Source organism: Syngnathus scovelli, chromosome 2 (assembly GCF_024217435.2).
Source record: "Syngnathus scovelli strain Florida chromosome 2, RoL_Ssco_1.2, whole genome shotgun sequence".
In the NCBI taxonomy this organism is placed as follows: domain Eukaryota; kingdom Metazoa; phylum Chordata; class Actinopteri; order Syngnathiformes; family Syngnathidae; genus Syngnathus; species Syngnathus scovelli.
Window position 1 is genome coordinate 6,409,519 of NC_090848.1, and position 13,484 is coordinate 6,423,002.

The 13,484-nt window shown below is 41.1% G+C and overlaps 1 protein-coding gene across 9 annotated transcripts in view; it reads left to right on the forward strand.

Annotated features, from left to right (window-relative positions):
- The window catches only part of LOC125988000 (R3H domain-containing protein 1), a 31,747-nt gene that overhangs the window by 11,261 nt on the left and 7,002 nt on the right, over nt 1-13,484 (forward strand). For 8 of the 9 annotated variants that reach the window (XR_007488198.2, XM_049752698.2, XM_049752699.2 and 5 more), the window contains exons 7-22: nt 2,246-2,369; nt 2,899-2,977; nt 3,080-3,139; nt 3,420-3,560; nt 3,706-3,814; nt 3,981-4,076; nt 4,346-4,371; nt 4,619-4,672; nt 4,896-5,128; nt 6,301-6,570; nt 8,129-8,280; nt 9,433-9,537; nt 10,032-10,367; nt 10,434-10,563; nt 12,207-12,361; nt 12,811-12,941. Coding sequence is in view for 8 of the 9 variants with exons in the window: in XM_049752698.2 (XP_049608655.1) it covers nt 2,246-2,369; nt 2,899-2,977; nt 3,080-3,139; nt 3,420-3,560; nt 3,706-3,814; nt 3,981-4,076; nt 4,346-4,371; nt 4,619-4,672; nt 4,896-5,128; nt 6,301-6,570; nt 8,129-8,280; nt 9,433-9,537; nt 10,032-10,367; nt 10,434-10,563; nt 12,207-12,361; nt 12,811-12,941 (2,201 nt within the window). In the remaining variant the exon portion in view is untranslated. The remainder of the gene's footprint in view (nt 1-2,245; nt 2,370-2,898; nt 2,978-3,079; nt 3,140-3,419; nt 3,561-3,705; nt 3,815-3,980; nt 4,077-4,345; nt 4,372-4,618; nt 4,673-4,895; nt 5,129-6,300; nt 6,571-8,128; nt 8,281-9,432; nt 9,538-10,031; nt 10,368-10,433; nt 10,564-12,206; nt 12,362-12,810; nt 12,942-13,484) is intronic. The other variant, XM_049752697.2, reaches the window with a different exon arrangement.

A 13,484-nucleotide genomic window follows, 5' to 3' on the forward strand; every position in this document is an offset into this window, starting at 1 on the left:
TACCACTGTTGAGAACAGCACAAACATTCTCCTTACTGTGAAACATGAAGAAGGCTCTTTTATGTTCTGGTGCTATATTTCTGTATCCGCCATAGGGTGTCTTTGATCTGTGAAGGGTAAAATAAGATCTTGAGGCGATCATGATATTCTACAGTGAAATATACTGCCCAGTGTCAGAAAGCTTGATCTCAGTTGCAGGTCATAGCTCTTGCAGCAGGACAATGACCCAAAACACACAGATAAAAAAAAAAAAAAAAAAGCCTCAGGGATAGCTCAGAGCTAAAGCTAAATCCTATTGAACATCTGCGCTTGGAGATGAAAAGTGCCATTTGTAGAAAGCACCCTACTACCTGAGACTACTGTAGCAGTTGGCGATGCAGATTTTTAAAAGCAGAAGTTGTCATTCTGGACAAAACACTATTTACATATTTAATTCATAATCAGAAAAAGAACGTTGGTTTGGAATAAGCCTTTCCGTTGTGCACTCCATGACGGATTTTTACACATACACTATTAAACTAGTACTTGAATAATTTTTAATTCATCCACCAAATTAGGCTATGGTGTTATTGCAGTTTGTGGGTTGGCAGAATTATGTTGAAAAACTGCTCAGCTGGTTTCCACTGCCTGTGGAGAGATGAGCCAAGGACGAATCTAATAAAGCTTGGCACAGGTCTTGATGACAAAATTCCCACACATACAAAATGAGGTCATCTGAAATATGAAGTCCGTACTGTATATGACTTTTTGCTGAGCCAAATTTGAATTGGTGCATGTTTGAGCTCAACTGTGCGAGAATACCCGAATAAGATCAATCTTAGCTTTAAATCGACATATTAATTCAACTTTGGAGTCCCATGATGTATAAGAAGCACACTTGAAGCAAAATTTTTCATCCGAACATGTGAAACTGTAGCTCATGATGATAAAGTTGACCATTGTTCCTATTAGACATCACTGTCACTCCCTCACTGTCAAATTGCACACGTTAACAAAAGGCTGTATAAATCCATAGGCTGTCCAAATCTGGAAGAAAAAAAAAAATCTGCCCTGACGTTGTTTATGACTGGCTGTCAATTCAAATCAAATGCCTTATAGTCAAGGGCCTTTGAATGCACGTTGTACTTTTTGTTTTAGATTGACAGCATGTTCATTACACATTCAGGGGGCCATCATTTTCCTGCTGTTTTCCCTTTTTTTGTGAAATAAATGGGTGTCAGTAAACAAATGAGGCAATTCACAAGAGCTGCACATCAACCGGGCGGGTTCCATGCGATACAGAGGGTGGCATTAGGCAACAACCGCCACTGCTTCTTGCCAGAATTTTTCTCATTATTGTTACTTTGACAGGAACGTGCTGTCGCTCAAGCGGCACTCAAACCTGACATGTCGACGTCGTTTCAAAATCCCACTTGGGAATTTGCTTGGAGCAGCTCTCATTAGCTCATTACATTTTACAGATTTTACACCACCTGAAATTGAAGCATTGCATTTTATTATCTTCAGTTTGAGAGATCAGCTAACTTTTTTTTATGACCACTCGCATTTTAAAACCAAATGTCGCATGAATTGTTGGCACTTGTAAGCCAATGAAGACATGCGGAACTGCTTGAAAAGCAAATCAGATTCTACCACTACTCTACAGGTCTGTGGAAAAAAAGATCTGCTTGGGTTAACCAAGGCGGCCTTTTATTCCTTTCCACAAAGGAAGCAAACAAAACAAAAAAAACACCCTCCTAAGGCTTGCAGTCAGATTGCAGCAGTTGGCGTTAGAACTTCTCTAACTCTTCCCACTCCTGAATTTTAAGTAATGAAACGTGCTGTGTTGTTTAACTTGGGGACGGAATTCATGTATTATTCAGATGGTTTAATAAAAACAAGCTAATCTTGATGATTAATTGCTATCGTCATTGAAATTCATGGATGCAGATGCGTCGTTACCATCAAGGAAAAATGTTTGGATGATGAACCATGAGGCTTTTTGAAGTGTTTTCAACATTTGCCTTTATTGTGCATGATGCACTTGAATTAACCTTGAACTTCTGGTAGATGAAAGGAAAATTGAAAGCTTAATTTACCTTCTAAAATGATTATTACGCTTGTTTGATATTGACCCTCCTCCACAAAAATGTCAATAGCAAGCAATCAGGCTTTTTGTGTGCTCCGCTTGAAGATTCAGTGACTAAATCAACACCACGTTAATATAAAATGACAACAGTTCCGTCTTTGTTTTTGCCCACTTAAGGATGAAATCCTCCTTCGGATGTTGGAAAAGGATGATGGAGCCGCACAAAACCAGGCTCAGAAAGAAGTCGTCTGCGACAAGGTGAACAAAGCTGACAGAACGCAGAGGAAAATGCTGTGCAGAGGTGAGAAAATACAAACAGCCTCCAGTGAGGGCTTTGCTTGGTGTAGATTGCTCACAACCAACGCATTTCATATTTTCTTGTTTTGTGCCTGTGTGGATAGGCCCATGTTACCCTCCCGTTTGTCCAAAAGTGCTTCTCTATTTTCAATTATATCTTGTGATGGGCAGATAATGAGTGTGATTCAGTTAATTGCAGTGGGCTGAAAAGTGTAAAGCAATTACATGGATTCCCACAAGGCTGAAGTTGCCACCCTTTGGTGGAGGGAATACCACTGATGAGGCAAGGCCCCAATTATAGGTCCCAGACGCTTTCTCGGTCACCACCACACTATTGTTTGCTGAGTGGGTTTTCGCTTTTGAACCCTTGCTGATACAGTTGCACAATTACAATTCAATTTAAAAAATTAATATGGAAATTGGAAAACAATATCGATTTTTCCGCCCACCTCTGTTTTTATTGAGTTTTACGAAGAAGTTCTCACAGGGCTTGTGATTTATTTATTTATTTATTTATTATTATTTTTTTTTAGATTCCAGTCAAGACTACACTGATTCAACAGGAATAGATCTTCATCAGTTTTTAGTGAACACATTAAAGAGCAACCCCAGGTAAGTACACTCAATTTTACGCGGACTTTGGGGTTCTGAATTTGGGAATCGCGTTAACCCCGAAAGCGCGTTATATGGAAAGTCTTTGTATTATTTTCTTAGAGACCGAATTATGCTGCTGAAGCTTGAGCAAGACATCTTGGATTTCATCGACAATAATGAGTGAGTCCTGTTTCTGGTTTCATTGAATTTCATCCCTCTTCAAGTCCAATTTAGGAATAGGTTTAGCATTTGAGCACTACAACACAGAAGAATATTTTCACTTTCTGATCCTTGATGGTGCTTAATTTTGATGATAATTAATAAAATTGTTTTTGCAGCATTTTGAAAGGAGTTCAGTTCTGCTCCTAACTTGTACATTTGTGCTCGGATTTCTGTTTGATCTAAATTGATGTAAAAGGTGAGCTCTCCTTTTGACCCACTCCTCTCTGTCTCCTTTTAGAAGTCAAAAGAGAACGTTCCCGCCCATGACGTCCTACCACAGGATGTTGTTACACCGTGTGGCTGCCTACTTTGGCATGGACCACAATGTGGACCTCACTGGAAAGTCAGTTGTGATCAACAAAACGACCAACACAAGAATGTGAGCATCTTTCTGCAAATTGTTACACATGTCGCCAACATGCGGGGCTTTTTTTTTGCCCTCCAGTTGATTAACATATGTTGCTGTCAACATCTGCCTGAAATGAAGCTCGCCTCCTTAACCGTTAAAAATTCCCCACTGACAGCCCCGATCAGAAATTCTCCGAGCACATCAAGGATGACAGGGCAGACGATTTCCAGAAACGCTACATTCTTAAACGAGACAACTCCAGCTTTGATCGTGACGACAGCACGGTAGGTGTCCCAACCCTGCTGCCACCACCAAGCTGTCACTTTTTATTTCTGATATGTCGGTACGAGTGGGACAATCTGGCATCCCTGGTAAAGCTGCTAAAAAGCCGTGTGTGTGGGTGTGGGTGTGTGTGGGGGTGCGTACGTGCGTTTGCTGTGTCCTTGCCAGATTCGGATGCGTTTGAAAGCAGACAAGAAAAGCAAATCGATGGAGGAGCGAGAGGAGGAGTACCAGCGAGCCAGAGAAAGGATATTTGCACATGATGTGAGCTCTCCTTGTGTGGGCGGGATGGGGGAAGGGGCCATGCTGCACAAATCTAACACAAATCTATTCGTGTGCAAATTCAGCTCATTTTTAACCAGCAATTACAGTGTTGGATTAAGTGTTTAGAATTTTCCAGGAATGGAATTGATTTGATATTTTGAAAAGACCTGCAACCAATGACACCACATGTAAACATTAACAAGCTAATTAATACTACTGAGTAAATTGCAATATGTTTATCAATGATCTAATTTAATTTTCACTCATAGGGCGATCACTTCATACTGGATCAAAGGTAAGATGCATAATATACATCATAATCATTATCAATGTCTTTGCTTGTCGAGTCTCACGAGAATAATTTTCACAGTCAGTGCATCCTTTAATATGTAAATACAACTCATCTATAATGAGGATGGAGCCCATTTCTATTTTGAAGTGTGCCGAATTGTGCTTTTATTGTCAGAGCAGCCGTTGGTCTTGGTCGGTGCAGATCATTTGTCAGCGTTCTGCTACTAATTCCTCCTACCCCTCCCTCTTAGTGCTCAGGATGAAGACACTTGTACACGTACCCAGCATAGGCGGCAAATTTTTAGGTAAGGTCAACCCCCCCCTGAAACACACACACTTCACAAGACGCCATTGCAATGAAATAGAAAACTAACTAAAGAAGGGAGTCATCCATTTGATTCAAACACCATGGTAAAATCTTGGTACTAACATTATTCTTGACGAGCCAAGGAGATTTGAAAGTCTACATGATTAAATGTGTGTACATGATTCTTAATGCTGACTGAAAGAATGACTAACTCTGACCAGGTCATGGGCCGGACCGTCAGGCGCCAGCTGGCAGAGTAGCTCTGAGACAGAGACGCTGCTACGAAACGGCGAACCCCGACCCTGGAGCAGCACTGACAGCTCGGACAGCTCTAACCGCCTCATCCCACGGCCTGCCATCACCAAGGCCAGCAGCTTCAGCAGCATCTCCCCCGGCCTGGCACGAGGGGATAGCACTGCCAGCAGTAAGAGCACCGGGAGGCTTTCCAAAACAGGCAAGCAAGAAGACGCACAAACCATTGTTCTTCAAATAGCTTCAACCTCTTAAGAAAAGCAAATCATAACAAATGAATCGATATTGCTTCATTGATTAGAAAGACAAAAATGTATTTCACTAAACAGAGATAAATGGGAAATCCTTTTTTAATAGCATCTTATATTTTGGAGACAGAAATTCTACCCCACATTGCGACAGTTGTCCAACCTCTATCGAAGTCTGTGGACCTCCCATATTGTTGGGAAGTTGTCAAAGGTAGAAAATATCTCAAACTCTCGGATTAAAGGGTCTCCCTGACAAAAGCAGTTGGTGAGCAGTTTGGAAACTGTGCCTGGTTCCTTCATTGAGGTGATTAGGAAACTAATTGATCTAGGTACTGTTGCATTTTCCTGCACTATGTAGTGTTTTCTTATTTTGTTCCATACAGCGGAGAAAGATGTATGAGGATTTAACGCAGTCAGTCAAGAAGACATCTCATTTTCTCTTTCTGCCCTCAAACTACTGTCCCATGCAAAAATAGGCATGCAATCTCCACATAAAATAGGTACCCATAAAAACATGAAGGTGAAATTCTATAAAGTGGAGTTTATGAACCTTGTCCTTATTTTTAGTCAAGGAAACAATTTCCTGCCTCGTAAATAATATCCTTATATCTTCACATACAGTAATCGTTTGAAGGACACTTGCGCTCATCTTCAAAATTGTTGGAACAGTGAGGCAAATTCAATGTATATAAAACACAACTTTTTTTTTTTTTCATGTATATTTTAAGTCAAATCTAAATGTTACTGTCGACTGTTTCAATACCCAGTTGGAAGATGCAAAATTAGATAAAAATCCAGTGCAAGCTAGTCCATGTTCAACCTCACAGAATGCCAATGGCCGATCTGAAGCTGCCTGTTTTCTATTTTGCTCAGCATTTTGTAATTACACAGGGACAAATCAAGCACAGATGGTGCAGAACTACCAATTCCTTCTTCAACGCGTCCCTCAAGAGTCCATCCAACCGCTGCTGTTATTAAGCTGTGAATAAGCTCCACTGCTTAATTATCACCATCTATTCTTTATCACCCCCATTGATAGTTAATTCTCAAGTCATGATGCTGCTTGGGTAATAAAGATGAAATCTAATTTTAAGATTGTGTATCACTCTTTGTTTGGTCATTCCAGGTTCAGAATCATGCAGTAGCATTGGTTCTTCATCCAGTTCAATCTCCCATCCACACCGTCCTTTCACCGTGTCAGTCTCGTTACGGCCCAAAATCTCTGGCACGCCTTTAATCCACCAAGCTGCAGACACCAAAGGCTCAGCGCTCCCTGACATGATCAAGAGTGTCCCGTTACAACCTACACCTTCTGCTGATGCAACAAATTATTACGTGATGTCACTGGAGGCTTCGGGGATACCACCTGGCAGCATTCTGGTGAATCCGCACACAGGTATATATGCTCATTTATTGTATTGCATATAGTGGTTAAACATTGAAATTTATTCAATGATGCAATTAGATTATGTTTACCTTTACATCTGTTTTCAAAAATATAGTAAATTATGTTCAACTATTATTGGTAAGATAAGCACATGTATGAAATGTCATTATAACCTAATGAATTAAATGTTTTCTCCATGCAATGCATTCTGGGAACAAAAATGGGAAGCTATTTTGTTTTAAACAATATATGTATTTATAGTTGACCCCCGCTATTCATGGGGAATGGCACTAGGCCAGGCCACAAATAGCAAAAGTCCATGTACAGTGGTTGTCGATAGAAATGCATCAACTGGGAACAATAAGTTATTTGATTCCTTATGATTTTTTAAATACATTGCCAAATTAATCTATATTCTCCTGCGGCTTATGAGGGAGTGGAAAAGGGTAGAAACAAATATCTATCGATGTAAACAGACCACAATATTCTGTGGGTCTTGAAAAATCAGTCAAAATTCTCTAAAATCACTGGGATTGAAGGCTTGCGATAAGTTCAAATAACTAGCATTGAAACAGAACAACTGACTCATTACAGGTTGGAAGAAAAAAAATGTGATGCTAATTAGAGGGCACACGTTGGTTCAACATGTTATTATGTCCAATTATGTCAAATTCTAGGCGCGACATCATTTTTGTTCAGAACTGTTTTGTGAGTTTTTGTTCTCCAAATAATTTTGTCGAACCACAATTCAAAAGCAATGACTTATTTTCACGGACTAATTTTCATGAAATTACAACCCTATGTCTCCGTCCCTATTCTGTGAAAAAGTTATTTAACTGCTATTAAAGCAATTAAATGGCAACTAATCTGCATGCATACAACACACTGCCCTTAAGAGGCCAAGGAACGTGGACAGCACAGTGTGACTGGGGTTGTAATTGTGCAACACAGTGAATCAATAATAAAATTAGTTGACAACATCTTTAATTATGGATTTTTATTGGTTAATTTTTGCAGCTCAAGTTTGTTCATGAAGAGCTCGCTAATATAAATGTATCCCTTGCAAGCTAGACCCAAAAGGCTCAAAAGGAATCAATAAATTAAATTGACTTACTCGCTGTGACGTATCCTTCATGCGCACTGTCACAAAATGTTGCCCAAGAGTCTGAAGTTCTAAATTCATTAAATTCAATTTTAAATAACTAGACACATACATAGTCATTAAAACCCCAGCAACCAATGGCAGTGGAAGCATTTTTTTAAAAATAAAACGTGTTTTTTTCCCTTGACGTCACGTCTTCTCTTCGTTGATTGGTTATTCAGACTACTTCTTAGGTTTGCCTCACCTCAGAAATGCCCACCAAACCAATCACATGCAGAGCATTGGTCTGACTTGCCAGGCATGATTAAATGTTAGAACCATTTTTTGTTCACTCCGCTTGATTTGTTGGTACACTAATGGTGTGTGCTCTTTGATTGTTACAGGCACAATGTTTTTTTGTTTACTTTGCATCATCATGTGGGTTCTTTAACCCATTTGTTTTCTCTTTTGAATTTCTCACGGCAGGAAAACCAATCGTTCATTCTAATAGCACTGTAGCTTATAGTCCGGCCAGCGTCGCAGCTCCTGCCGGCAGGGGCCCCCACCAAGGGAAGATGCTACAGCAGCCAACCTCTGCTGCAAGTCAGCAACATCACATCAATGCCCTCCACTCCCAGGTCAGCAAAAATATATAAATGTTATTGTTTGTTTTTTTGTTCAATGTATCAATACAATACACTACATACAGTATTTATGAAATCCTTTCACAACAGTTGTCGCTGTAACAAAGCACACCTTCCAAGCAATTCCAACATGTGGATAATCTCAATTGCTGAGCTGCTGTTTGGCGCATAAGCCCATCTAACAGTCATCACACCTGGAGATGGCCAGAATAAGTGGATTCATAGGCGTCGGACTGGGAGCAATAAGTATAGCTATCCCTGCTATCCAGCTCACAATCCATTTTAGCTTTTTGGGTTGTGCCTGACTGGTCCAGGCCATCCCACCAGGAACTTGCCCCAAAAAAAAAAAAAAACACCTTCATGGCTGGTTCCAAGAGGTCTTGGTGACCTATGTCTGAATGTGCTTAAAATGAGCAGCAATGATTTTTTTCTGTCATAAGAAGTCATTTCAGCCACGCCCTGTCTGGTACCTCGCCTAGTACCTATTTCCCTGCATGACCCTGCCAGGCATTAAGTCCCCAACAACTTTGCTCTGAGGATCACAGAAACACACAAGCCCCTCCACCAAGATAAGGAGACTGCTTAATCCAAAATCCACCCATTTTTATCCATCTCTAGGGGTGGTTATTTTGTCACTCTTGCTGTCTACTGAAAATAACATCACAATTGCACAGGGAGTCATACTCTTTGTTCTATGCTGTCCCAATAGTTTATACCATTGTAAAGACTTCCACTTTAATTCCCTTTATACAAGTAGTTGTTTCTCTAAATAGACTGTCCACACTTCAAATTTGAAATTAAATAACCAAGCTTTTCTGAATTTTATAAATTAAGCTGCAAGCAGTAATAATAGAGGCACATTTTCATGAGATAGGACAGCTCCCTCAAAACATATTCGTTAAAGTGATGTCATGATGTCATGTCCTGCAATTCTTCATCCTTGGTATTTTGACACCTGGGAAATGTTTCACTTTATTTAAAAAAATGCATTAGTTGTTTCATAGTCTGCTACTATGGTCGTGACTCACTCCATTTGTCATTTTACAATGGAGTGCTTGATGGTCGGCAGGGCTTAGCTAAGTGCTCAAGACATTAGACATCCTTTCTCCTCATCTCAATTGTTTTCTTCTTTCCTTGTCTCCTCAGCCGATGTGTCATCCATTCCAGCCGTCTTCAGAGCCTGTTCACAACCCAACAGTCTCTTACCATCTTCCTCCTCAGTTCCCACCAGCTAACCAACAATACACTGTGGTACATAACGTCATTCATTCTTTTCTCTGCTGATTACAAATCAGTCATTTTTGGCTATACAACCTGTTTAATATTGTAAATCACTGAACATTTTTGAAGATCACTGTAAGTGGAAAGTAAATTGGGAAAACTGATGGCCTGATTTGTGACCTGGTTTTAGTTAACTCTGTGGCTTCCGCAACTAATTATGCCTGTCGAAATCTCCATTAATATTTAATTCATCACCAGATGTTAGTGTTGAATAATACATGACGGAAAACATTACTTTTACAACAACATGTCGGAAAAGACTTTAAGTTGTGGTATTGGTATGGATTGATGAAATCCACTTTTTGGCTCCTTTTGTCTGCGGACAGGAGGTTCTATTTAAACTACATGCAAAACGATTTTACCCTTCTTGCTTTAGCGGTTAGCTTAAATTAAAGTCTTGATTGGTAAAGCTGTATTGATCCACATCAATAATTCAAGTAATCTGTATGAAATCTCTTCTCCAGCCTGAAATGCTCAACACCCAATTCAGTCACATGACTCTGGCACAGCAGTCCCCCAGCAACGGTGGAGCGCCGGCCGCAGACCCCCGCCATTATACAGCAGTGTACCACCATCCCCCCCCTGTAGTGTTGCATGGAGCACACCAGCAAGTTTCAAACTACATGGTTGCAGGACCCACAGGGGGGCACCCAGGGATGCTCCAAGGCCAGCCTGTACCGTTTCCAGGACCCCACCACAGCTACCCCAGCAGCATGACTGGTTATGCAGCTTGTCCTGGGTCCACTCTGAACCAGCAGCACACCTTCATTCATCAGCCAGTCCAGCAGGTAGCTCAGCAGGTGTGGATCGCTCAATTCCACTTGTTCTTTCCTTTTGATGTTTGAATTTGTTTTGTGCTTCTGCAGATATCCACATGCTACTGCTCATCCACCCAGCATCCTCACTGCTCCAGCCAGCAGCAGCAGCATTACCGTCCGCCTGTAAACCATTCGCCGCATAATAGCCCTCACAGTCAAACCTTGCCCCAGCAACAAGGTACAACTCTCACAATTAATGGTTTGTTGCCCTTGACATTCTTGTTGAGCTTGCTGTGATAGACATGAACACAAAATGAAGCAGGTCTACAGGTTTTGATGTGAAGCAACAGCGCTTACCTTGATTGCTTTGGTGTCATGCTGTGAAAAGCAAAGGCATGTTGTTGAAGAGTCTCTTCTAGCTTTTTCAATGTTTTTCATACAGAAGCAAGATCATCCACATGCCACAGTTCACCTTGGGAAAGGCACAGGGTTGCTCCATCCTCCCACCCTCTGTGTATTTTTGAGTCCAGATTACTCAGCAGGGTCTTACTTGTTTGCTTCTTCTCTTGTCACCTCACTGCCGCCACCTCAAACATAAAACCAAATGTGCACTCTTGCAGTCTGTATATGTCTCCTGCAGTGTTTCCCTAGTTGGGTTCAGCAGTTGGACAAATTTAGATGCCATACCACAGCAAAGGACATCAATTATTTCTAAGTGAATAATAACGTGTGTCCCCCCCACTGTCCCTAATTACTTAAAGGAAAAGCGTGCACTGCAAATTGTAGGTGCTGAAGCAGGCACAGAAAACGTAACTGCGAGAGTAGAATCTCCTTGAATATCTTAGCATTTGTTTAAAATCTACTCTTTACTTCCTTTCTCAGCCTCATTATCAGATCAAAGAGGAATACTGATGAGAGGCGGGATGCGGGGCCGGGACGCTGTCTGAGAGGCCTCTATGAATCTCACAGTGAACCGGTCTCTTTTTCAGCCCCTCAGTTTTCACCTGCAGGCCAAAGCCGTTGATGGTTTGTCATAAATAGACAATGGAAGGGCAAAATCAATTTTATACTCAGATTAGTTGGAAGGATTTAATCCCGACAAACTGGCGTCAATCAAAAACAGTGAGGAGAAAGTCAGTCATTATCTGCGTCTGAGGAATCACAATCATCTGCTGCCTGCTGAAATGGAATAAATCTGGTGCATTTAAGATTGCGGTCATTTCATGCTCGGTTTGTGAGGGAAAGTGGTGGGTGGATAAAAATAGCTAGCTCCTTGCTCCATGGGGTGCTTTCATTGTTTCATTGTGTCTTTCTCCCAGGAGGCCTACTGCAGACACCTTCACAAAAGCATGCCCTCTCTTTTGTCGCTCGCAGCACCTCACGTGTGTCACTAGGGACTGAATTTTCAAATGTCTTGCCTTGTCACCTTGACAGTGTGCCCCTCCAGCCAGGAGCCACCGCCACCGTTTCATGCCATTTGGGAATATGGCCCTGCTAGTCTGATCGCCTCTGTGTTTTTGGCATTAATAAGAAATTGATGTTTGTTTGGGCTTTTTTCCTCGCAACATTCATTTGGTCACTCATGTTGCTGTTTCAGGCCCCTGCGGGCTAAATCAGATATATCGACTTTCTCATTTACCCCAAGTGCCTCCACCTTGCTCTGCTGTAACAGCTCAACTCACCGCACAGCTCAAGTCCCCGTCTGTTTTTTTTCTCCCTGCTGATGCACTGCATGTTTCTTGTTGGTGGTTGTTTATCCCGAAAAGACCCTATTAACCGGAGTCCGGTCTTTGTGGCCAACCATTTCAATCCCCAATTTGACTCCACTGCTCTGTCCACTTGTTGTGGTGTGGCCTGAGTGCTTTGCTTTTCTTTTGTCAGTGCACCAGCCTGTGATGTCAAGCCCAGCATCTTACCAGACTATAGTGGGCATGCAGCCAACACTCAACATTGCTCTCACTGGTGTCCAGCAAAGCAGCATTAGCAGTCAGATGCAAGGCATGATGGTCCAGTACTCTCCAATGCAGTCTTATCAGGTATGCATGGTCAGCCACATTATGTGGCTGCTTAGAAAATGACATAAAACGCAATGGCTAAACAAAAAAATTCTGCCTTTACAAAGATATTGATGTTCAGTTCATTCATACTGTCGGAGTCTTTTAATCGAATATTTTCACTCTCTGCCAATATAATTTTGTGGCCTGTCTGTGTAGATGCATTGTTTGGAGCTAAACTAAAATGTATAAAATGAATTAAATTAAAATGGATTTACTGGTAAATGCACAGAAAGTGAGGAACTAAAAATATGGTTGTTGAATATAGCTGTATCAATTTTGTGATGTACTTAAAGAAATTATATTTGTATTATCTAATAAAAGAATTGTTTTTCTTTCAATGTGCAATATGCATATTGCATGGGCCAAGATATTTATATTTTTTCAATATATTGTATAGCCTTAGTTGCTATTTCATTGGTCCATCACAGGTGTCCTTGCCACAGCATACGGGGCAAATGTTGGTTTCGTCATGCCCGCCAGGACAAGGTGCGGTAGCAGTCGCTGGTGTCCAGCCCTGCTACAGCCTTCTCCCTGCTCCGAACCAGCATACTACCATGAGGTAGCATCTAAACACTCATACACATGCACTTTCCTTTTGAAGCAATTGCCCTAATGTACAATGTAAATCCAGTTCAATCCAAAATACTAATATAGAAATAATTAATGCATGTTCGAGTTGATCTTTTAATAGGTCAATTTGTGTGCTTTGATTTGTCATGATTTCAAAAGTTTTTTGCTGCGCCTTGTTTGTGAAGGTGCTTCTTATTAGATGAATCTTCAAAGCACCATGTGAGCATAGTTGATCTTTTAATAGGTCAAATTATGTGCTGTCAAAGTTTTTTGCTGGTAACATATGCAGGTAACACTGTGCCTTACTTGTGAAGGTGCTTCTTATTTGATGAATCCCCAAAGCACCATGTGAGCACAGGTCTTCAAGATGGTATTACCTCAATACTCTGTGTGCTGCGCCTTTGTGCAACTGATAATTGTCGACTGAGAGACCTTTTGCAATTAATTGCTTTTTGGCCATTTTTCGTCTTGGCTGCGCTTTCGTGGAGTCGTGCGGTGCGGTGCGGTGCGCCAGGCTCTCGTTATAACAGAT